General features: G+C 43.2%; 1 protein-coding gene across 1 annotated transcript in view; it reads right to left on the bottom strand.

Moving 5' to 3' along the window:
* Positions 1 to 9,050: 9,050 nt before the first annotated feature.
* The window catches only part of LOC308150379 (putative ATP-dependent RNA helicase TDRD12), a gene marked incomplete at both ends in the record, with an annotated part of 70,075 nt that continues 53,817 nt past the window's right edge, over positions 9,051 to 25,308 (bottom strand). The window contains 8 exons of the mRNA XM_080523219.1: positions 9,051 to 9,227; positions 9,341 to 9,433; positions 9,883 to 10,090; positions 11,279 to 11,460; positions 11,645 to 11,726; positions 11,911 to 12,125; positions 20,654 to 20,793; positions 20,894 to 21,011. Of these exons, the coding sequence (XP_080379345.1) occupies positions 9,051 to 9,227; positions 9,341 to 9,433; positions 9,883 to 10,090; positions 11,279 to 11,460; positions 11,645 to 11,726; positions 11,911 to 12,125; positions 20,654 to 20,793; positions 20,894 to 21,011 (1,215 nt within the window). The remainder of the gene's footprint in view (positions 9,228 to 9,340; positions 9,434 to 9,882; positions 10,091 to 11,278; positions 11,461 to 11,644; positions 11,727 to 11,910; positions 12,126 to 20,653; positions 20,794 to 20,893; positions 21,012 to 25,308) is intronic.

Genomic DNA, 25,308 nt, shown 5'->3' with positions numbered 1-25,308 from the left:
GTTTAATGTCTATTTCTCATCCGATACGATTAGATGCGAGCTATATAATATAGGCTTTCATGATTTGCATGCGCTATGCCATAATATTATGTCCAGCGCTGAACGCGCCACACTGGGAACTGAACAGACTGCATCGATCAATGAACGGACTCCACATTACGTTAACTGAAGTCTGTTAAATTGTTTGGGATTAATGTGAGTTTTCTATTTTCTCTTTCCAGTTTTACCCTTTTTTATCAATAAAACAACGTCATTTCTATATCTTAATCGGACTCGCGAGTATGACAATGAGGAGAACATAACTGTTTATTGAGAAACGATTGATAGGCAGGCTGGGATACGTATATAAAGAAATACCACAATGTCTAGATTTATAACATTTTATTGAAAAGTGCAAGAAGTTACATGTAGGCTTCTGGCGTGACACATAGGCTAGCCTAATTTCCGTTCATATGCCTTTTATCAGATAAAATAAAATAGAATAAAACTCTTTGAAAATAAATAGGCTTTAAATGAACTTAACTGCTTTCAGTAGCTCAGTCAGTCCCACATACTGATGACATGCGATGCCATTTTTTGCCATGTGAAATGCAACTTGTAGCTGAGAGTGCAGCTTATTGTTAGTGTAAGGTGATCAACTTCTCCAGAATTGATTTAATTGAGTCGTCACTTACAAGCGAGTCCGTTTAATCTCAACGAGACGTCCTTGATATAACTTCTAAGATAAAATGATCCAATCAAATATTCGGCACCACTACTGAACTGTTCTTTAAGAGAATATTTATTCGAGCACATCGGCAAACAATAATATCAGCATACAATAGCATTTCATTCCATGGAAAGGGGTCTTATCTAGCTTCACCTCCGCAGACCAGGATCAGCTGGTTAACTGCAGAAGTTTCACCGGACAAGAGCCCCCCTTCGCCTGGGACCACAGTCTTTATCTATTTTTCTTAACATTTTGGGATGGGCTGTCCCTCTCTGGTAGGTTTTATGGTAAACGTCTGTTTTATATCGGAATGTGGCTTTCGACTCCTTTCAGTGTCCGTGCGAGTGTGTTATCTTCTTCTTCTGACCCCCCGGTCGTTTGTCATGGTGGGAGTGTTTGGACACTCTGTCTGCAACGGTATCCTGAACAGCCTAGCACGACGTTAGACACACACACATTCAGGTCTGTAAGTTCTATGTCCTTATCAGGATCGCTTGTGTAAACATCACTGTTGCCAGGCCCACAGACTCCCATGACTTGGGATTCGATTAACAAGTTTAAAATACAATATTGAAGAATAGACTTATCATTAATCATTAGTTATGATAGTATAAAATGAGTATAGGAAAATAGAATATCATAACAGCAGGTACAAAATGGTTGTTAGTACATAGGTAAAAATAAGCAATCTACAGGCTGTTTGAACCACAACACTTTCTCCCAGTCAGGAGCCCCTTCCCCCCCACGTCGCTCAAAAGCAGAACCTCTCTTTTATGGTTCTGTGAGCCTTCAACTGATCTCAGTCACATATTATTTAAATGAACACACAGTATTTAATACAAATCCCTAACATTAGCCGTTTCATTAGCCTGCTCACAGTGGCCTTGCATAGCGGTTTGCTGTTGCCTCAAACTGACCGCCGATATGTGGTCACTGCACCGACTGTGATCAGTGAGACATTCTCATATTCGTTGCTCCTCTCGTGAATCCGTTATTCCTCCCCGATGTTTTGCACGGTGAGCAGAACATTTTTCCTTCCCCATCTAAACGCAGCCAGGGGAAATGTTCTTTCCATTCAACTCGGAACCCTCCAGTTGGCTGGAGGAGCCACTACCTCCATCTCTTTAGAGCCAGACTTCTCCTCAGACTCATTGTAGCTTGGTTTCATGAAGTCATTGTTAAGCTTACTTTGTCTTGCCATGTTTACCTCTCGCTCGCTATGTGCACTTTGAGCTGCAACGTTTGCAGGTTAAAAGCAGGGTTGCCAGATGGGCCGGGTTATCGCCGAATGGGCTACTGGGTTTAGCGGTAATAGACTGGTTAGGCTGTAAACTTCATCTGGCAACCCTGCCACCGCTGTTTCGCGGAGTCACCTTCATGCCGGCGTCAAATCATATAATAATAAAATAAATATAGCCTATATATTTGTCTTTTTTAATATAGAAGGAATCAGAATGTGACAATTCAACTTTAGCGAATTGTATTCAAATTGTGGTTAGAGGGAATTATTTTCACCGGACATTATGACCGAAGAGATTTCAATTTGTCGGACTTCAATAGATTTTACCGGACAAAGACCGGTAATTACCGGTTAACGGAAACCCTGCCCTGTGATAACCCTGCTCTGTCTCTATGATAACCCTGCCCTGTGATAACCCTGCTCTGTCTCTGTGATAACCCTGCCCTGTGATAACCCTGCTCTGTGGTAACCCTGGCCCTGTGATAACCCTGCTCTGTGGTAACCCTGCTCTGTCTCTGTGATAACCCTGCTCTGTCTCTGTGATAACCCTGCTCTGTCTCTGTGATAACCCTGCTCTGTCTCTGTGGTAACCCTGGCCCTGTGATAACCCTGCTCTGTGATAACCCTGCCCTGTGAAACCAAAACAATAATGTTTTGACCCTCTAATATACTATACAAGTAACATAGTCTCTGATAACATTGTCTCTGCTGCCCCCCTGTGGACGTTAGATGATGTACTTTAAGGGCTCAAAAACAAAAGTGTAGGTTGTCGATACTGAAATCATGTTTGTAGTCTTTAGTCAGATACAACACTATCATGCTTATAATGATGAAAAATGCGTATGGATCTTCCACCTGCTACTGAGGCTCCTGACGGTGTATTAAATGAATAAAGTGTCAAATTGACCATATATCTTGTTTGTTCCTTGTACTGAGAGAGAGTTCAATCATCCAATCCACCAAACAACTCAAAACAAGAGTCAATACCAACAGGAGAATACACTGTTTAGCATTGGCAGAGGATTTTGGCCATCCCACAAATGCATGATCCTTACAAGTTGGACATCATTGTAAAGGTAAATAAACAGGCTTTCCAACGTTATAAAATACAATGCCAATTAGCATTGTAACAACAGAGAATTTAGTTTATCTTGGTATTCTAATAAGGTAAGACCCTTTAAGCTAAAGATATGCAGACCAAAGCATTAGAACGTAACACAATTTCCCTTATTTAGAAATCCCAATGTTGACAGGTATGGTACAGTAACAATGGGCATTGTTCTACTTCTCTCAATAGTGCAGAGCACCCATGTCTCTCTCTCTCTCGCTGGCTGGCTACCTCTTTTCCCTTCTCTGTCTGAGTTACTATTCCTCCATCCTCTCTCTCTCTCTCTCTCTCTCTCTCGTCTGTCAGATGCTAGCCCTGGCAGTACTGGACAGGATCCAGTCATCCTTGACTCCACCCTCTCCTTCCCATCTCACATCAAGTCCATCACCAGATCCGCCTTCTTCCACCTAAGAAACATTGCCTCTGACCATCACTCTGGACTCACCTCCCGCCTGGACTACATTAGAGGGTCCATGCACATTCATCCTACTGAAGTGTACATTGTTTGACCTGTATACGTTTACCCGACTCGGCTGTCTCCTCTTCATGTCTTCTTCTACGGTGCGTTTTGAGGAGTAGATTGCGAGAGAGGTTGCAAGGAATTGAAGAAAAAACAAGAGGCATATGAGCCCAAATCTAAAGTCTTTCCTTGACTCCTTGTCTATCTATCCTGAAATTCTCCTCCAATACATTCTGAGGTCAGGAGAGAGTACATGAGTTATCAAGGAAAGACAGACATTCGGACTAGTTACACATAGAAGGGTAACAGTTAAATTCCTGAGTTCACAGCCTGGTATATACCTTTTAGTGAGAACATGCTGGTGCAATGCACTAATACTTTCATATTGTTAATTATAGAACAAGATGGGCATATACCAGTGGCGGCTGGCCGATAGAGAACGCTGGGGCGCCGCCCACACCTTCACTTCCTAGTTGCGATTTGTAAACGTTTTTTTTTTAAATAAACATTGTTTATTCACAAAATGCGGCTGATATTCTGTCGGCGCCTATCAGCATTCATTAAAAATCCTCCAATACAATAAACATTTTATCTGTGTGTGTGTAAAATTCACTGTTAAAATACATAGGGGGAGGAGTCGGGGCGCCGGCCGAATGCAAGTCTATGTGAGCTGTAGCAGCGCTCCAATTGGCTGTCTCCTATTTCTCGGCCGGGGCGCAAAAATTGCGCCCCTGAATATCCGGTTGTTAAGTCTGACGTCAAACGTGACGTTTTGCAATTTCCGGCTCCAAACCAGAAATACAACATTGTGCGCGCGACGCGAGAGAGTTTTTGCCGGGTGAGATGTCTTCAGATAGAAAGTAAGCAAGTTGAAACGTTAGCAAATATAATTGCTGAGTGTTCTGACAGAGCAAGTTGGTTAACATTGGTCGTTATTATTGTGACTAGAAAGTGTCTGACTGACACTTGACAATGACTATAATTCCATTGTAAATAGTGTCAAAGAACTATCAAGCTAGCTAGCTCAGAGGTGATTAGATGAGCTAGTTTGCTGCACACATGCCAGCTAAAGAGCTAACTGGAGGCACTTTATTATTTTACTTAAGTTAAATTAGATATACAATCTTTCTTTTTCTGCTAGAATTGGGCTTCATAAGTAATACCATAATGGCATATTTACAGTACATGGACAGTGGATTGAAGCATTTGAAATGTCTGTTTTGTATAGTATAGTTGGACATGTTTTTTTTTCCAGGTGAGAGAGTAATGTCAAAATGACATTATCTGACTGCATTGCCCACAGCAATCCAAAATTCAATTATAATTATGTTATAAATTGATATGGATCAATTTATACCTCTTATTAGATTATAAATACTCTGGTTGTTATATTTGCCTTTTGGTTGACAGCAAAAGGGAGAGAGGAGGATAGAGAGTTAAATCCCACCCTGCCTGAAAACCTCAACTATCATCCCAGTCCCGAAGAAAAGCACGGTGAGCTGCCTAAACGACTACCGCCCGGTGGCACTCACACCAATCATCATGAAGTGCTTCGAGAAACTAGTCCGGGCCCACATACTCACACGCCTCCCGCCCAACCTGGATCCATACCAGTTCGCCTACAGAGCCCACAGGTCCACAGAGGACGCCATCGCGACGACTCTCCACGCCACTCTATCCCACCTGGAGAGGGGAAACAGCTACGCGAGACTGCTCTTCGTGGACTTCAGCTCCGCCTTCAACACCATCCTTCCAGACAGGCTAGTGACCAAACTACTAGACCTGGGTCTATCACACTCTATATGTGCGTGGATCAAGGACTTCCTGACCGACCGCCCCCAGAGGGTGCGGGTGGGCCCCCACAGCTCCACAGCCCCACAGCCCTCAGACTCAGCACTGGGTCCCCCCAGGGCTGCGTGCTAAGCCCCATCCTCTACAACCTCTACACCTACGACTTCACCCCCGTCCACCCCAGCAACTCCATCGTAAAGTTTGCAGACGACACCACCGTGGTGGGATGCATCTCGGGGGGGGACGAGGCGGCGTACAGGGATGAGGTAGAGCAACTGAGCAAGCTGTGCAAGGTTAACAACCTGCTGCTGAACAAGTCAAAGACCCAGGAAATCATCGTAGACTTCAGGAGGAAAAAGTCAGAGATCCAGCCCCTGCTCATCGACGTAGAGAGCGTGGAGAGAGTCTCAACCCTCCGATTCCTGGGGATGCACATGCGGGATGACCTGACCTGGAAGGACAACACAAAAGGCACCATCAAGAGGGCACAACAGCGGCTATACACCCTGAGAGTCCTCAGGAAGGAACACAGCAAGCAGGAGATACTGGTGACCTTCTACCGCGGCGCAGTGGAGAGCATCCTCACCTACGGCATCTGCAACTGGTTCTCCAGCTGCACAACAGCGGAGAAAAATGCGCTACAGAGAGTCGTGAGAACAGCACAGAAGATCACCGGCGCCCCCCTCCCCTCTCTGGAAGAGCTGTACAACACACGCTGTCTCAGGAAGGCCTCCAAGATCTCCAGGGACCCGACCCACCCTGGGTACGAACACTTTACCAGGCTGCCCTCGAAAAGGCGGTTCAGGACCCTGGCCGCAAGGACAAACAGACTGAAGAACAGCTTCTACCACAGGGCCGTCCAGGCCCTGAACACAGCAAAGACCTAAGTTCTGGGCCCTGGACAGTCTGGACGGATTGATGGCAGCTGCTGGACTGAAAAAATCAGGTGTAGTGCTGAGGCACAAACATGTACATTTCAAGCCTGCAAACTGTGACACTTTAAATAAATGTGAAATAATACTATTGTGCAATATGACAACCCTAGTCGTCTATCTGTACAGTATAGTACAGTGGATAGTGTACATAGCCTTTATTTATGTAAACCAGCTCCTTCCCTTCTTGTGATTTTTTATAAAAGTTTTTTTTTTCTCCCTTTCCTAACACCAGGGGAGCCACCCCTCCTTAATTTCGTTGTTTGGTACCTGTACTGTAGCAATGACAATAAAGTCCATTCATTCATTCATTCATAAATGTTTAGCACCAGCCGCCACTGGCATATACAGTTAAAGCTGTATGTCAGTGAAAAGCTTTACCCAAGGCTAGACTAGGGCATGTTCAATTGTCTTCCACTGCCTTCTGCTGAAAAGTCTGAGATTGGCATTCCTTTTCCATGCATGTTGAAAATGTATTCAGAACCTGGCCCAGTTAAATTGAGCAACTCCTTGGTGGGGTTCAGAGGGACTGAATATGATACAGATTTCTATAGACAATTACAAACAGTAAACAAGTGCAGTGTTTCCTCCAGGAATTTTTACAATGGTGGCGGGTAGCGTTGCGCACGCGCGCTCAAAACAACGACGTAATTTCAGCCAAAACTCGAGGATGGCCAAAAAAAATAAAATGTTCTCCCGTGTGTCTCTTATTGTCTGTGTCTGCATGTTTTTCCAGCATGTAATTCCGTTGTCAATAAAAAATTCGTCTCCCCTTCTTTTCATTATCATTATGGAGGCTTTATGGTTGTTGTAACTATTATGGGAAGCGGTTGACACAGTAGCCGCTTTTCGTGTACGCTGCAGTGGATCCCTTCACAACGCAGAAGAAAGAGGAGAGAGAAAACATTGTCAATGTGCAGGGAAGAATCATGTATCAGCAGGGTTCAACAGTAACGCTTGCCTGGGGCAAGTAAAAAAATTCGCCGGGTTTGTTTGCGCGAGCCCGAAGACGCTGCTGGATCCTGGATCTGTTTACCTGTGTGCAGGAAGAAAAACAGACGGAGCAGGCGCCAGACCAGACTAGATGATTGTGGAGTGAAGAGATTATTAAAGCGTACGCGATGCGACGGGTGATCGACAAGCACGTACACTTTCATAATATCTTCACTCCACGATCATCTAGTCTGGTCTGGCGCCTGCTCTGTGTTCTTCCTGCACACCGATGCACAGATCCAGGATCCAGCACCGTCGTCGCGCATATTGTAACATTTGAAGTAGTTTGTAGACTACACGCAGCCTAGATGTATTCGACCAATCACAAAACAGTTTTGCAAGCGCGTCGCTTCGCGCTTGTGGGTGTGTCTAGCGCTGTGAAGGTCTGAAAAGCGGCCTAAATTTTTTTTTTTTTTTTTTTGAGAAATCTGAATGGTGGCGGAGGAAATTCCATCGTGGCGGTCCGCCACGATGAAATGCATGTAGAGGAAACACTGAAGTGTAAATTAAGAAACTTTAATTTACCCTTCAAACCAAGCAGCACAATAAAAAAAAAAAAAAAAAAAACTGCTTATACAGTAGAGTAACCTCATCAAAAGTTAATACAGAAATCTGGAGGAAGATAATTGAACTGAGAACAAAAACTGATACATCTCTAAATGTATTATTTAATAATAATATATATATATTTTAAATAATTATTATAATTATTCCAACCAGCATTAAAGGGTAATTTTACTTTGTATTTTACATTTTTTAAAAAGTGGTTTCGCTTTGTCATTCTGGGGTATTGTGTGTGGATTGATGGCAAATTATTTTAATTCAATCCATTTTAAATTGAGGCTATAACACAACAAAATGTGGAAAAGGTGAAGGGGTCTGAATACTTTCCAAATGCACTGTACATTATATTACATTCACAATATTATATTCACAATGAACACTTTATTAGGAACACTATACTAATAGCCTCAATTCTTCATGGCATTGATTCCACAAGATGGAATTTCAATTGGATCTAACTCTGATGATTGACATGGCCAGTCATTTCTCACAGGATTCTGCAAAGCACCTTTCTCAGGACAATCACCTTGAACATGGCGTTTTAGTTGCATGGGCAAGTCGGTCGCCTCTCAGGAACACTCATGGATTTGTTGTGTGTGTGCACGCGTGGGGGAATTAATTCTCGTTGGCTGGGTCTTAACCAATTCAAATGCTTAAGTCTTAAAAATGTGTCTGTATTCCTCTCTCTTTATGATATGTGAGGAGAAGAAGAGTGTTTTAACATTCTGAAAATGTCCAGTTAGTCTTTTACTGTATATCTGAACCAGACTTAAACTATTTAGGATCTCTTGCGTCCTTGGCCTCCAAGGCTAAAGGAGTTTGGCAAGCTGAACAGTAAAGAGAGAGCTGGATAAAGGTTGGGGGAAACACAAAGTCCTCTGACGGTTCCAAGGCGATATTTCAGGGCAGACTGATGGGGGTTCTGGTTGAAGTACTCAGTCGCTCTCACTGAGCCAGTCAAGTGCCAGTACTCTTGTGGGCCAGGGTCTCCTCGGCAGCCTGCATCCTGTCCTCCAGAGTCACCTCAGAGCCCTCCGGCCTAACATGACACACACACACACACACACACACACACACACACACACACACACACACACTATTAATGGGGAGCCAGTGAAGTGCTCTCAGCAACTATTGGGGAACTAGGTTGAGACAAATCTCTCTATCATATAGAAACGAAATGCCACGGGTCCCCTGACGTGTTAGGAGGTCATTAGGATGTCTGGTGTGTGTGGTGCTGGAAGCCTCATCGCTCACCCCAGGCTGTGAGTGACCTCCCCAGCGCCGGCGGGCACAGCCCCCCGGCAGAGCTCCTTCAGCAGGTCTAGGTGGTGCAGGTTGCTGGTGCCCATCCCTGTGTTCAGGATCTCGGCGTGGACGTTGTACTCGTTTATGGATATCTTCAGGCCTGGCAGACGGGTGGTTCTCACCTACAGACATGCCACACAAGGGTTAGGCTAGGAGTTCAGTTGACTTTGAAATGAAGTAGAGATAACTCTGGGTTATCAAGTTGCTATAGTGCTAAGTGTAATGTAAAGCCTACCATGGGATCAACAAAGACGGTGTTTCCCAGACACAGAACGACCTTGGCTTGGTGATGCAGGCCTTTGATCTTCTGACTGATGGCTCTCGTGACCTGCTCAGAGGAGAGATGGTGAGCCCAGAGCGGGTAAGTTACACCCTTGGAATGTCATTGTATGATGTTCTTCTACAGCAGGGGTAGACAACACGGTGCCCGCGGGCACCTGGTCGCCCACAAGGCCAACGCTGGAGAATATAACGATTTTTGCGCGACTGTGCAGGCGCAATGCGAGAGAGTTTTTGCAGGGTGAGATGTCTGCAGATGAAAGTAAGCAAGTTGAAAGGTTAGCAAATATAATTGCTGAGTGTTCTGACAGAGAACGTTGGTTCAAATTGGTCGTTATTATTGTGACTAGAAAGTGTCTGATTATAGTTCCATGGTGTGAATAGTGTCAAAAAACTAGCAAGCTAGCTAGCTGGTCTGCTCATCTCCTTTGCTCATCTCTGTCTCTTTTGTACATAGATTTGCGAATCGTGATACTCGAGTCCTGTGACTGTACTGACCTTGGGGTTCCAGTCCACCTCAGCGTCGACGGGCTTGGCCCGGCACACAACCATCTCCACGGCCTGGGGAGGCAGGCTGTGGAACTGAGCAGGCAGCTGCAGCAGCTGGTGGGCCTTCGTCTCCTGCTCGCGCCCCTCGTCCAGGAACGCCACCGTCACGCTGGAGAACAGACGCCCGGCCGCCTCTGGCACCGAGGTCACCCGCACTCTGACAGAGACGAACGTCAGAGCGGGGAGACGGTTAAGTCTCTCAGAGGAGCCCAGTGTTTCCTCTACATGCATTTCATCGTGGCGGACCGCCACGATGGAATTTCCTCCGCCACCATTCAGATTTCTCAACCCCAAAAAAATAAAAAATTTAGGCCGCTTTTCAGACCTTCACAGCGCTAGACACACCCACAAGCGCTGAAACTGGACCAGTCCGTGTGTGTCGCGAGTATTGAACTTGAGGCTGCGTTCGTAAATTCGCTCTGAGAGCCCCGGAGCGCACACTGGGTTCAACGTCATAAAGGGACCAAGTCATTTGATTGGACAAGAGGCATTCCGTGAGTGCTGATCAGATTTCCAGAGCGTATTTACGAACGCGCCCTGGCTGTCACCCGAACACCGCGAGCTAGCGTAGTGTAGTGTAGTATAGGATGCGTAGTGTAGTGTAGTGTAGGATGGAGAGAGAGAGGAGAAGCCTCTCTATGTGTTACCTATGTCCAGTGTACTAGAACCACTCTAACAGGAGTGTTTGTCCGTGAATAACACCGGCTATGCCCGGGGTAGAAACACAAGACTATAGCTGGATAAGGTCTACAGGTCTACACGGTCATTTTAAGCCGTCGACCAGCCCTCTACGACCACGGGAAGTCATGTTAAAAGTGAAGATACTTCTGTTAAACTAAGCTAAGCTAAACATCGCTAATCGCTAACTCCCTCCTGGGCTTAAAGTGACAAGTAATAACGTTGTGAAAAAAAACGTCAGATCAGTGTTTTTGTTTTTATTGACAACGGAATTACATGCTGGAAAAACATGCAGACACAGACAATAAGAGACACACGGGAGAAGTACAGGAAAACATTTTATTTTTTTGGGCCATCCTCGAGTTTTGGCTGAAATTACGTCGTTGTTTTGAGCGCGCGTGCGCGTTTCATGCGCGTGCACGCGAAAAAAACAAAAATCGCGAGCGCGCTGCGCGCGCGCGGTCAGCACTACCCGCCACCATTGTAAAAAATCCTGGAGGAAACACTGGGAGCCGCCTCTTTGTTGTCTAAGCACAGAAACACACTCAAACGGGACTTCTCTCTGAGTCACCCGATTGTTGACATTGAGAACATCGTTTCATAGCTGAAATTTGTTCATTTGTATTCATGTTGTGTTTGGTGGGGGGGGGGGGGGGGGGGTTCTGACCTATGATAGGCTTCTTCTTCTTGTACTCCATAGAGGCCTCCCTCTAGCACCTCCCTGACATACAGCTTCTCCTTGGCATAGTGAGAGACCATCTCTGCAGCCAGGCTCTCATAACAGTCGTCTTTGTTGCTCACAATGCGGCCATAATAGAGGGAAGCGGTCTTGATGTGCAAGGGCAAAACCTTGGATGACAAATAGGTAAAAAAGGGAAATATTGTGAGTGTACATACACAGATAAGCATGTTACAGTTAGAGGTTCATCTCATTGTGGAAGATAGACAAGCACCCACTACCACCCATATAATATACTCTGAATGACATTTGGACCATAGTCAAAAATGTGGTGAATCATAAACTATGATTCACCACTATAGTTCCTGAGTCTTGATGAAGTGGGCGGTCCTGTTTGGGGCTGATGCTGTGTCGATAAGGACAAACACTACTGTCCCTGCAACAGAAAGAAAGTCATTAAGCATTACAGAATTCAGTTCCACTTCACCTTTCTTCAGACGCATACCTACGAGCAAAATAGCCAAATCCAGGGTTCAGCTAATTACTGTTGCATGTTAGCAGATTATTAATGTCAAATCAAGTACATTTTAGGTCAATCCATCCATATTCTAAACACTGACTTGCAGAAGCCGAAGCTCTTAAGGTAGCTGCAGAAGGGCCTGTTAGTCTTCTGCTCCTCCTTGGCCTGCAGGACCCCCTGGGCGAAGTGGAGCAGCTCGGGGGGCAGCGATGCCTCGGTGCGCTTCAGGTAGCGCAGGACCCCGATGACGTGACAGGCGTTCCTCTCAGACAGCAGCAGGACTGACTTCAGGGGGTGGGATGCACCCTTCTTGTCCTGTTGAAGAAAAGCCTTTGGTGAGTCCAGACAGCAATCTTGAGGTTGAGAAAGCATACCCAATACAATCATGGTGCTGGGAAATGGGGCACATTTCTCAGACGTTTGCAAAGCAACAGGTATAATACGCAAATTAAAAGACCTGTGAACTGGGGGGGCGCTAGTGAGTAGTGGATGGAGTAGACGTGCTTTCGAGAGCTCCTCTCCGTTCTGCCCTTATCTATGATGGGCCGTATCAACACGATCAAGATGGTATCGCCCCCTAGATTTTTTTCTATTTATTTCAGAATCTCCCAATCTTCCTCACTTCAGCATTTTTTAAGAAGTTGGACTCCATTATCTTTCCATTTGTTTGGGGATATAAAGCTCATCGCATATCGAAAGCACATCTGCAAAAGTCCAAAACTGAGGGAGGATTAGGCCTTCCTGTATTTCGTAACTATTTCTGGGCAGCCAACGCTAGGGCTTTGTCTTACTGGCAATGGGGTTTCCCAGGTGAGGCCCATCTGTATCCACTCACTGACCATCTGAGGGAAGCCTGGTCCTTAATATCGAGGTGACTGACGACAAACAAGGTTTAGCTAGAATCCAATCTTGATCAATTAATGTCAGGTACAAATTGATCCAATTCAATGTCATCCATAGACTCCACTATTCAAAGACATTACACCGAATTTATCCATCGGTTTCTCCACTGTGTGACAGATGCAAAAATGCAGATGGGTCTCTAGCGCATCTTTTCTGTCTCGGTCCTCATTTGCAAAAATTCTGGTGGTTTTCCAGGGTCTATGGAAGGGACATTCCCCCTGATCCTGAACTGGCACTCTTTGGATGTTCAGAGACTGCTTCCAACTATACGCCTGAGGAACGGTCGGAATGAATGACTGGTATTGTTGCTGCTAAGAAAATTATTCTATTGGATTGGAAATCACCTCCACCTCCCTGCTTCCAGAAATGGCTCTACGGATTAATCAGTATCATGCAGATGGAGAGAATACGCTTCTACAACTCTAAAGTTCCCAATAGATATTTGAACATATGGGGTCCAATTATTGCAGTGTTTCCTCTATATGCATTTATTGGTGGCGGGCCGCCACGAATGAATTTCCTCCGCCACTAATTGATTCAGTCCACTAAGTGCACGATTTCTCCCAAAATAATAATAATTTTAAAAAAATCCACCTCTGAACATTTTAGCTGATTAAAATATATCTGATCCTAGATCAGCGCTATAATGGATGTTGACTAGAAGTGCACCTAAATCCACGCCCATCTCTCTCTAACCGCTGATCCAAAATCAGATTAATGACATTAAACATTCAGTTGACGACGTGACACAAGGGCTACTCCTGATTGGTCTAAATGTGAACCATCTAAAAGATACAAAAAGCTCATCTAGCTAGCTAGGTGCACAAATAAGATATCACGTTAAATAACTTAAAATAAATTAAACGAAAACAGCGACAGATGGATGGATTTTTCAAGAAAAAAGATGTCCCAGACACTTCAAACATTGCTGAAGCTAGCAGTGGCTATGAGCGATCCGAAACTGAGTTACCGAACGGCGGAGGTACGGGTAAACACGGCTCATGTTGGTGTCCTCAAAGGTAAAAGTTGGTTTCATCATTGATAGCATTACCTTGCTGTTGTTGTTTACCGAATGCTCCATCTGACTGTCACACTGTGATTTTACTTGTGTAAACAGTTAATGAGTAACGTTAGCCGGTTTTGTGCGTGTACTCTCATGTCGGCCTACTTCGTATTGATCTTTCTGTGTGTGTGTGTAATGCGCGTTCCGCATGTTCCGCTGCAGCTGTAGGATATGTTGGTATTTGATCACCTTCTATATAAAATCACCTGCTTGGCTTTAATGACTTAACCGATATTTAAGAAATTATAATTGTTGCCACCCTCTAGTCAGTGGTGTAGTCTAGTGTTTTCTAGTGGGTATACTGTGATTCTTCCCTCCCAGCCTCATATCGTTCATTTCGGAACCCCATAAAAATAAATCTGCGCTCCTTTCTATATATATCTAAATTACATGTTATAAGGCTGATCTGGGCATGATAGTGCTGCATTTTGACATATTTCATGTCACATCTCCCCCTTTGATGGTATATGACGCTATAGTCAGTCCCAATGGTCCAAAAGTCAAGTGCTTCGTAACACAGACGGGGTGAATTTTATGAATGAAAGTGAAAGTTCTGTCACAAAACGCCGTTACGTATCCTCACACATTTTTAAGTGGGTGTATGGAAATCCTTGGCCTTTCCTAGTGGGTATACGGCGTAGTCCTGCGTATCACCTAGACTACACCACTGCCTCTAGTTTTTGGTGAAACTACGTCTTTGTTTTGAGCGCCAGTGCGCGTTTTATGCGCGTGCACACGGGAAAAAAATCCTGGAGGAAACACTGTATTGACTATCTCAAAGTGTATTCAAATGTTTGATTATATCCTGTAGTGATGCAAGCCTGTACACTTTTTTTTTTTTACTTTTTTTTTTTTAATTTTACTCTTTACTTGTACCCTTGTAATACCTGACGATGTTGCATTTTGGGAATTGCTTTGAACCAAATCATACTAGACATGTATGCCTGGCAGTTTGTTGTTTGTTAGTTCGTTTGTTTGTTTGTCTTGTGTATAAAAGAATAAAATAAAATAAAAAAAAGACCTGTGAAGTTCTCAGTATGCTTGTGAAAGGAGTGGAGGGTAGCTGGTCTGTCCTACCTTGTCAGAGATGTTCTGGAAGTTGTCAGACATGCAGAACAGACGGCTGCCAAACAGTTTAGGGGAGCTTGGGAAGCCGTAATGCACGACACACGTAGCATCCCTGATGCCCAGGGCCTTCAGACACTCATTGGTGGTGACTGGAATACAGGGGAAATACAGGGAGACATTTGTTGAAAGTTATCAATAATATGAAATTGACAAGATTTAAATGTCAAATAATTAATTGATTTAATTTACCCAGAATGACATGAGTGCCAAGTCCAATGTCCTTCCTCCACTGCTCAATCACAAAGTCAAACTGGTATGTTAAACCCTCATGAGCTTTCAGGGAGAATGCAGATGTGCTGGTCACACCCTGAATGACAGATACAAGGAGGGAAGATCAAATAGATGTAGTTAAAAACATGTATTAATGTTTGGTGACAGTGTTATGTAGGAGAAATTGTCCAATAGAGTTATTCTGTGATATTGTTATCAATACAGTTGTATGAGTCGAGAAATGTGTTGACCAAATGTGACAATATGAAAAATCCAATAAAATACAGATTATATATATTATTATTTTTTTAAAACATGTATTAATTAATGACCAATAGGGTTGGGTATCGTTTGGGTTTTATCCGGTACCGGTACCTAACCGATACTTTAAAAACGGTACCGGTACCGAAACGGTACTTAATTCGGTACTTTTGATTTTTAAAAATGACATATATACTGTATATATATATATATGGGTTGCATATATGGGTTGCATATATATATATAATAATAACACGGTCGACAATATTAAACAGCTTTTCACTTTTTTATTGCTGAGGCACAATATATATTGTTAAATATACACTCAAATTAAAATAAATGAAAATAAAACTCCTGCTGACTGAGGCACAATATACATATATATAATATTACAGTTAAATATACACTCAAATAAAAATAAATAAAAATAAAACTCCTACCTCAGCAATTCTTTTGCAAAAAGATCAGCATATTTGCCTTCTCTGGCAAAATACGACACCTCTCTTGACTAATTGCATGACCTGCACATGAGAAAACCCTCTCAGATGGTGTGGATGAGGCTTGTAATATACATGTATTTATCTGAAAGCTTAGACAGTATGGGGAGGCTGTCCCGCTTACCCCACCACCAGGCTACAGGGTCTTGACCTGATGGGATTGAAGACAAACTTGTGTACAGTTACATTTCTTTCTGGACCACTTCAGTGATGGGGAGGGCACTATTACTGGTCCCTGTTTCCTGAAGAAGCTCTAGGTCCTCATCCTCAAACAGCTCCTCTAGGGCTGACTTTTTGGCACGCGTCTTGTGCTGAAAAATACATAAAAGTAGTGTTTAGACAAACATACTTTAAAAATTGCATTCGTTCATTTGAGGTATTCCATGATTATTTATGAACTTACATGTTCCTCTGCCTTGTCCTCATCTGAATCTTCTTCCCCTGGCCCTGTGCCCGCCATTGGAAGCTGTAGGCACAATTTTGCACATAAATAGCAATACTTCATCATAGAAACGGTATTATAGGACACATAGTAAACAAGGATGAGGATAAAATACCTGTTCTGTTGCACTGGCACTGGCAACTGCTGCTTTCTTCAACCTCTCCCAGGCATCAGCATATTTAAATCTGCTTTTGAAGCGAGGGTCCATCGAAGTGGCCTCCTGGAGAAAGTTCTGAATATCTGGATTCTGTAAATGAACATGACAAACTGTTTAGTGTCTAACAGTGAAATTATGTGGTTTGCCCTCTTGTAAGCATAGGCTATGCTTGGAAATGGAAAATACCTGGTATCGCTTTTTCAGATCTCCCCAGACCGCCTCTTTCACAGCACGGGTGAACTGAGTGTCGTCTCCTTCAATCACCCTGAAATGCTTCTCCAGCTTGATCAGGATGGGGAGAATTTCGCCACATGTGGGGGACCTCTCACTGGATACGCAGAGGGTTGAGGTGTACAGCAACTTCATGACGTTCACAAACTCCTCTGCTTTCTGGAAGTCATTGTCTGTGAGCCTTTCCAGCCTGGGTGAAAAAATAAGATAAAATAAAGAATAAAGAATATCAACAAAGTTGTTTAACAACTGATCTTTTCAAGGTCCACTTCTCCATACTCCATCACACAGGTATAATGTGCAGTGAAATGTTATTGCTAGCTCATAAAGTGTGCTTAAGTAAAATACACCCATCTTGTCCATCCCCTGTCTTTCTCCATTGGCTTTCTGAGTCGCTGGTCCAGTGAAGCTGCCTGGATGGCTGGGTACTGCTCCAGAAACCGCTCTACCATCAGGAACAGGGAGTTCCACCGTGTTCTGACATCCAGAATCATGTTGTGTTCTGGCAGGTCTGAAACACATTTTGAATTACAATCTACATTGCTGAAGATGTTTGAAACAAACATAACCTTTTGAGATTTATAGGCGCTACTTACTCAGAAGTCGCTGCTTCTCCCGCAGGACATGTTTGGACAGGGTGGACCGCTTCAGCCACACCACAACTGTGCGCAGTCTGGCACACCACCGTGTAACTGCACTGATGGAGTAAACCTTCTGGGCTGCAAGGTTTAGGGTATGGGCGAAGCACCCCACTTTTAATAAGGGCAGATTTTTCAATGCAACATCCATGTTGCTGGCATTGTCTACTGTGGCGGCTACAGCTTTTTTGTTTAACTTAAATTCATCCAGAATGCCATGTATTTCTTCTGCCACCACCAGGCCTGTCTGTGACTCATACACAGCTTTGGTGTTAAGCACCTTCTGCTTAATGTGGCCATGAATCGAGTAGTGCACAGTAACCGTTAAATAGTGGTCCTGTGCCACACTCGTCCACCCATCACAGGTAATAGCAACCACATTTATGTGTGCTAATTCCTTAATGAGGTTTTCTTTTTCTACGGAGTACCATGCAGGAATAAGGGTATTGGACAGAGCATCCCTGGATGGCGGTTTGTAGCGAGGATTGAGGGCGGTGGTCATCTCTCTGTAAACATATTTTAGGATATTTATTATTAGTCATTTTGACTTTTGTTTTGTTTTGACATAATTGTCTAATGGCACAGATTTATAAACATAAAGTAAACAAATATTGTTTTCACGTCACTTTACCTGAAACAGGGAGATTCCACAGTGGAAAAGGAATGCAGTCCCTTGACCACAAACCTGGTAACAGCCCTGTGAATTTCCTCCACCTTGTCATTGGTCAAAGTTCCCTTCTTTGCCAAGGTGAATGGAGTCTCTGATGCTGTAGCTGGAGAGCCAACAATATAAACATAGGTTAAATAATGTTACTGTAGCTAAATATTTGCTGCTGCCTGTCTTGGATAGGACCCTCTTGAATGCTGTACCACATAACGACACCTGGGGTCGCTTGGGTGCGGATCAGACGGTCTGCCTGCCTGACCTCCACACACCCCTCACCCTACTCCCCCAGTCCAGCTAACACCATCCATCCTGGGCCTACCTACCTGCATGTTTAATCTCTCAATCCCCCCCCCCCTTTCCTGGTTAAATAAAACAAAACAAGAAATCATTTAATAGAGGGCGAATGTCAGGTCATTTGGTCAGTTGATTTGAAAATTGATTTCACAGAAAAAGAATGGGACAAAATATGTGAGAACATTAAGAGAGTATCGAGAGACATTAAAATTAGATTGATCCAGTTCAAGGTTCTTAACCGGTTCTACTGGACCCCCTCCAGGATGTTCAGGCTGAAGCTCAAGGACAATGCTGATTGCTGGAAATGTTGCAGGCCGGAAGGGACCCTGGTTCACTTACTTTGGGAATGTCCTATGATTCAAAATTACTGGCGAAAGATCCACGAATGGGTGCAAAACATTACCCAGGACAACTTTGAGTTTTGTCCGAGACTGTATGTTCTCAGTGATCCACAAATGACATCTCTATGTGGAGCTGCAGAATTTATTCAGACCAGTATAATGGTTGGAAAACAAATCATTATGAGACACTGGAGGAACGCAGGGGAGCCGTCTTTCCAGGAATGGCTTATGGAGTTGGCAAAGGTGGCAGCATACGAACAAATGTCCTTCAGGACTATGGACAGAAATGAACAATACACAGCAAAATGGGGAGGCTACTTGAGATATATTGCTAGTCGGTTGTAAGACTTAAGTTGAAAAATTGGATGAGTGATGAATGTAATCTAGGGGTGCTTTTTTATTTATTTTTATTTTTATTTTATATTTTGTTTTTTTCTCTGTATTATTTCTGTTTGATGACAGCAAGACTTATTCTGTGATATTGATACCATTTTATACAAAAGTTGTATAAGTCAAGAAATGTGTTAATTGAAAAATTCAATAAAATACTGATTACAAAAATAGAGGGCGAATGTCCACTGTCCCCCTCTTTAAATAAATAAACGGAAACATTACTAACCTGAGGAAATGCTGCTGTCATCATCATCCTCAATGGGAATGGCGGTCTCCCCCTCCCCCTCTCCGGAGGTGCTTGCTGCTGCTGAGGTGCTTGCCGCCGAAGGGCGGGTGAACTTGCGCAAGCTGTCAAACACGGTGCAGCCTTCTACCCTTAAATGTATCCCGTGCGTTGCCAGGTGTTTCATCAAGTTCAATGTGTTGCCTGCTTTACACGCGAATGATTTTAAACATTTTGAGCACTTCGCGTTGTTTTCATCGAGTCGGGTGAAATGCAGCCACACTTTAGAACGCTTCATTGCGGCCTTCGGCATTCTCGGTGACCTCGTAGCTAGGCTACATAGTGAAATTCGATAATATGATTATGATTATGATTAAGTGTAACGTTAGCCGGTTTTGTGCGTGTACTCTCATGTCGGCCTACTTCGTATTGATCTTTCTGTGTGTGTGTGTAATGCGCGTTCCGCATGTTCCGCTGCAGCTGTAGGATATGTTGGTATTTGATCACCTTCTATATAAAATCACCTGCTTGGCTTTAATGACTTAACCGATATTTAAGAAATTATAATTGTTGCCACCCTCTAGTCAGTGGTGTAGTCTAGTGTTTTCTAGTGGGTATACTGTGATTCTTCCCTCCCAGCCTCATATCGTTCATTTCGGAACCCCATAAAAATAAATCTGCGCTCCTTTCTATATATATCTAAATTACATGTTATAAGGCTGATCTGGGCATGATAGTGCTGCATTTTGACATATTTCATGTCACATCTCCCCCTTTGATGGTATATGACGCTATAGTCAGTCCCAATGGTCCAAAAGTCAAGTGCTTCGTAACACAGACGGGGTGAATTTTATGAATGAAAGTGAAAGTTCTGTCACAAAACGCCGTTACGTATCCTCACACATTTTTAAGTGGGTGTATGGAAATCCTTGGCCTTTCCTAGTGGGTATACGGCGTAGTCCTGCGTATCACCTAGACTACACCACTGCCTCTAGTTTTTGGTGAAACTACGTCTTTGTTTTGAGCGCCAGTGCGCGTTTTATGCGCGTGCACACGGGAAAAAAATCCTGGAGGAAACACTGTATTGACTATCTCAAAGTGTATTCAAATGTTTGATTATATCCTGTAGTGATGCAAGCCTGTACACTTTTTTTTTTTTACTTTTTTTTTTTTAATTTTACTCTTTACTTGTACCCTTGTAATACCTGACGATGTTGCATTTTGGGAATTGCTTTGAACCAAATCATACTAGACATGTATGCCTGGCAGTTTGTTGTTTGTTAGTTCGTTTGTTTGTTTGTCTTGTGTATAAAAGAATAAAATAAAATAAAAAAAAGACCTGTGAAGTTCTCAGTATGCTTGTGAAAGGAGTGGAGGGTAGCTGGTCTGTCCTACCTTGTCAGAGAGGTTCTGGAAGTTGTCAGACATGCAGAACAGACGGCTGCCAAACAGTTTAGGGGAGCTTGGGAAGCCGTAATGCACGACACACGTAGCATCCCTGATGCCCAGGGCCTTCAGACACTCATTGGTGGTGACTGGAATACAGGGGAAATACAGGGAGACATTTGTTGAAAGTTATCAATAATATGAAATTGACAAGATTTAAATGTCAAATAATTAATTGATTTAATTTACCCAGAATGACATGAGTGCCAAGTCCAATGTCCTTCCTCCACTGCTCAATCACAAAGTCAAACTGGTATGTTAAACCCTCATGAGCTTTCAGGGAGAATGCAGATGTGCTGGTCACACCCTGAATGACAGATACAAGGAGGGAAGATCAAATAGATGTAGTTAAAAACATGTATTAATGTTTGGTGACAGTGTTATGTAGGAGAAATTGTCCAATAGAGTTATTCTGTGATATTGTTATCAATACAGTTGTATGAGTCGAGAAATGTGTTGACCAAATGTGACAATATGAAAAATCCAATAAAATACAGATTATATATATTATTATTTTTTTAAAACATGTATTAATTAATGACCAATAGGGTTGGGTATCGTTTGGGTTTTATCCGGTACCGGTACCTAACCGATACTTTAAAAACGGTACCGGTACCGAAACGGTACTTAATTCGGTACTTTTGATTTTAAAAAATGACATATATACTGTATATATATATATATATGGGTTGCATATATGGGTTGCATATATATATATATAATAATAACACGGTCGACAATATTAAACAGCTTTTCACTTTTTTATTGCTGAGGCACAATATATATTGTTAAATATACACTCAAATTAAAATAAATGAAAATAAAACTCCTGCTGACTGAGGCACAATATACATATATATAATATTACAGTTAAATATACACTCAAATAAAAATAAATAAAAATAAAACTCCTACCTCAGCAATTCTTTTGCAAAAAGATCAGCATATTTGCCTTCTCTGGCAAAATACGACACCTCTCTTGACTAATTGCATGACCTGCACATGAGAAAACCCTCTCAGATGGTGTGGATGAGGCTTGTAATATACATGTATTTATCTGAAAGCTTAGACAGTATGGGGAGGCTGTCCCGCTTACCCCACCACCAGGCTACAGGGTCTTGACCTGATGGGATTGAAGACAAACTTGTGTACAGTTACATTTCTTTCTGGACCACTTCAGTGATGGGGAGGGCACTATTACTGGTCCCTGTTTCCTGAAGAAGCTCTAGGTCCTCATCCTCAAACAGCTCCTCTAGGGCTGACTTTTTGGCACGCGTCTTGTGCTGAAAAATACATAAAAGTAGTGTTTAGACAAACATACTTTAAAAATTGCATTCGTTCATTTGAGGTATTCCATGATTATTTATGAACTTACATGTTCCACTGCCTTGTCCTCATCTGAATCTTCTTCCCCTGGCCCTGTGCCCGCCATTGGAAGCTGTAGGCACAATTTTGCACATAAATAGCAATACTTCATCATAGAAACGGTATTATAGGACACATAGTAAACAAGGATGAGGATAAAATACCTGTTCTGTTGCACTGGCACTGGCAACTGCTGCTTTCTTCAACCTCTCCCAGGCATCAGCATATTTAAATCTGCTTTTGAAGCGAGGGTCCATCGAAGTGGCCTCCTGGAGAAAGTTCTGAATATCTGGATTCTGTAAATGAACATGACAAACTGTTTAGTGTCTAACAGTGAAATTATGTGGTTTGCCCTCTTGTAAGCATAGGCTATGCTTGGAAATGGAAAATACCTGGTATCGCTTTTTCAGATCTCCCCAGACCGCCTCTTTCACAGCACGGGTGAACTGAGTGTCGTCTCCTTCAATCACCCTGAAATGCTTCTCCAGCTTGATCAGGATGGGGAGAATTTCGCCACATGTGGGGGACCTCTCACTGGATACGCAGAGGGTTGAGGTGTACAGCAACTTCATGACGTTCACAAACTCCTCTGCTTTCTGGAAGTCATTGTCTGTGAGCCTTTCCAGCCTGGGTGAAAAAAGAAGATAAAATAAAGAATAAAAAATATCAACAAAGTTGTTTAACAACTGATCTTTTCAAGGTCCACTTCTCCATACTCCATCACACAGGTATAATGTGCAGTGAAATGTTATTGCTAGCTCATAAAGTGTGCTAAAATACAACCATCTTGTCCATCACCTGTCTTTCTCCATTGGCTTTCTGAGTCGCTGGTCCAGTGAAGCTGCCTGGATGGCTGGGTACTGCTCCAGAAACCGCTCTACCATCAGGAACAGGGAGTTCCACCGTGTTCTGACATCCAGAATCATGTTGTGTTCTGGCAGGTCTGAAACACATTTTGAATTACAATCTACATTGCTGAAGATGTTTGAAACAAACATAACCTTTTGAGATTTATAGGCGCTACTTACTCAGAAGTCGCTGCTTCTCCCGCAGGACATGTTTGGACAGGGTGGACCGCTTCAGCCACACCACAACTGTGCGCAGTCTGGCACACCACCGTGTAACTGCACTGATGGAGTAAACCTTCTGGGCTGCAAGGTTTAGGGCAGGGTTCGAGTTATGTGGGAGCCAATGGGAGCTGAGCTCCCATAGAGATGGTCTGAGGCTCTCTGAGCTCCCATGAAGGCAGTAAAATCAAAAATCTGTGGGGGTCGCTAATAATACATTACCACAACTATTATTTGATCAAAATGTCAATGTAATGAATATTATTTAATTTATATTATAAATATTGTAAAATAAACACGTTTTTCAAAAGAACTACGCGCACCATTAATCTCCTGTGAATGACAGTATGCCTTTGACTGCCTGCACTTCACCACCAAGACACCATGGGGCGCAGTAGAATATTGTGCAACAGCAAAAGGTTGATTAATCAGCTGTGCGGTAAACCGTTGGAACACACAGTGCACAGCTGATTAATCAATTAAACCAATAGAGTGAGACACCAGTTGCCTTTCAGGAAGTAGTGAGATCGTGCACCTAGCCTATTATTGAGAAGCAAACATTCATTAATTAGCTATACAGGAGTATATACATACAGTAGCTACCATGCCGCCCAAAAAAAGGCCACTGCTGCCGACCGGGTCATCAAGCCTAGAAAATGTCGGGTTTTTATCAAAGAAACCTGCTATGACACCTAACGTTAGCCCTGCTGCTACTACTGTTACTACTACTGCTGCTACTACTGAGGACTCTGCTACCTACTGAAAACAGACCACTCAGCCTACTGAAAACAGACCACTCAGCCTACTGAAAACAGACCACTCAGCCTACTGAAAACAGACCACTCAGCCTACTGAAAACAGACCACTCAGCCTACTGAAAACAGACCACTTTGGGCTATCTTGTCTCCGTAAAGGTAAGGTGGCTTTTACTTTTTACTAACCTAGTGTACTAACCTAATGTATTTTTCGCTCCTTCTGTATAGCAAAAATAACAAAATTATTGGCCGAGATACATGTGTGACTATCGCTTTTATAGCTGTTGTTTCATGTGGGGCTGTTGATGTGGTGAAATTAGTAGCCTGCAGCTGTAGCGTCAGGATATGTTGGGATTTGAGGATGAGGATGATGTTTCTGTACCGGTACCGTTTTTAAAGTATCGATTTGTCACCGGTATCGAATAAAACCCAAACTGTACCCAACCCTAACTATATGTTTACATGCCAACTAATTAGCTAATTCATTTCTTTCATTTAGAGCTGAGGGGAGCAACAGAGAGACGGACAACAGGACAGCAACAGAGAGACAGACAACAGGACAGCAACAGAGAGACAGACAACAGGACAGTAACAGAGAGACAACGGGAGAGGAGAGCAATAGAGACAGAACTGAATGCACTGAACCTTTTTTTTATTCTTTGCATTATTAACACTGTTGTGTTATTGTGTTATTAAAGTGTTTAAGTGTTTTATGGTAAAGCATTATGAGTGGTGTGTGTGTGCAGGGTGCTCGTGAGTTGTATATTTTGGGGAGGGGGGAGGCTTGTGTATGGGGGCGGGGGGTCCTCACACAAAGGAGTAGCCTAGGGCCACTGACCACCTTAATCCGCTACTGCCTATAGCTAATTAAAACTTGTAAGTCCCATCGCTGTGTGGGCATGATTCGCGCGTGCATGAGAACATTTCGCACTGTTATTTTGGAGACCCCCACAGAGTTCAGCTTATAACTCGAACCCTGGTTTAGGGTATGGGCGAAGCACCCCACTTTTAATAAGGGCAGATTTTTCAATGCAACATCCATGTTGCTGGCATTGTCTACTGTGGCGGCTACAGCTTTTTTGTTTAACTTAAATTCATCCAGAATGCCATGTATTTCTTCTGCCACCACCAGGCCTGTCTGTGACTCATACACAGCTTTGGTGTTAAGCACCTTCTGCTTAATGTGGCCATGAATCGAGTAGTGCACAGTAACCGTTAAATAGTGGTCCTGTGCCACACTCGTCCACCCATCACAGGTAATAGCAACCACATTTATGTGTGCTAATTCCTTAATGAGGTTTTCTTTTTCTACGGAGTACCATGCAGGAATAAGGGTATTGGACAGAGCATCCCTGGATGGCGGTTTGTAGCGAGGATTGAGGGCGGTGGTCATCTCTCTGTAAACATATTTTAGGAT

This window comes from Nansenia antarctica (genome assembly GCF_963989245.1).
Source record: "Nansenia antarctica genome assembly, chromosome: 2".
Lineage (NCBI taxonomy): Eukaryota > Metazoa > Chordata > Actinopteri > Argentiniformes > Microstomatidae > Nansenia > Nansenia antarctica.
This window is presented reverse-complemented; position numbering and strand designations above follow the sequence as displayed.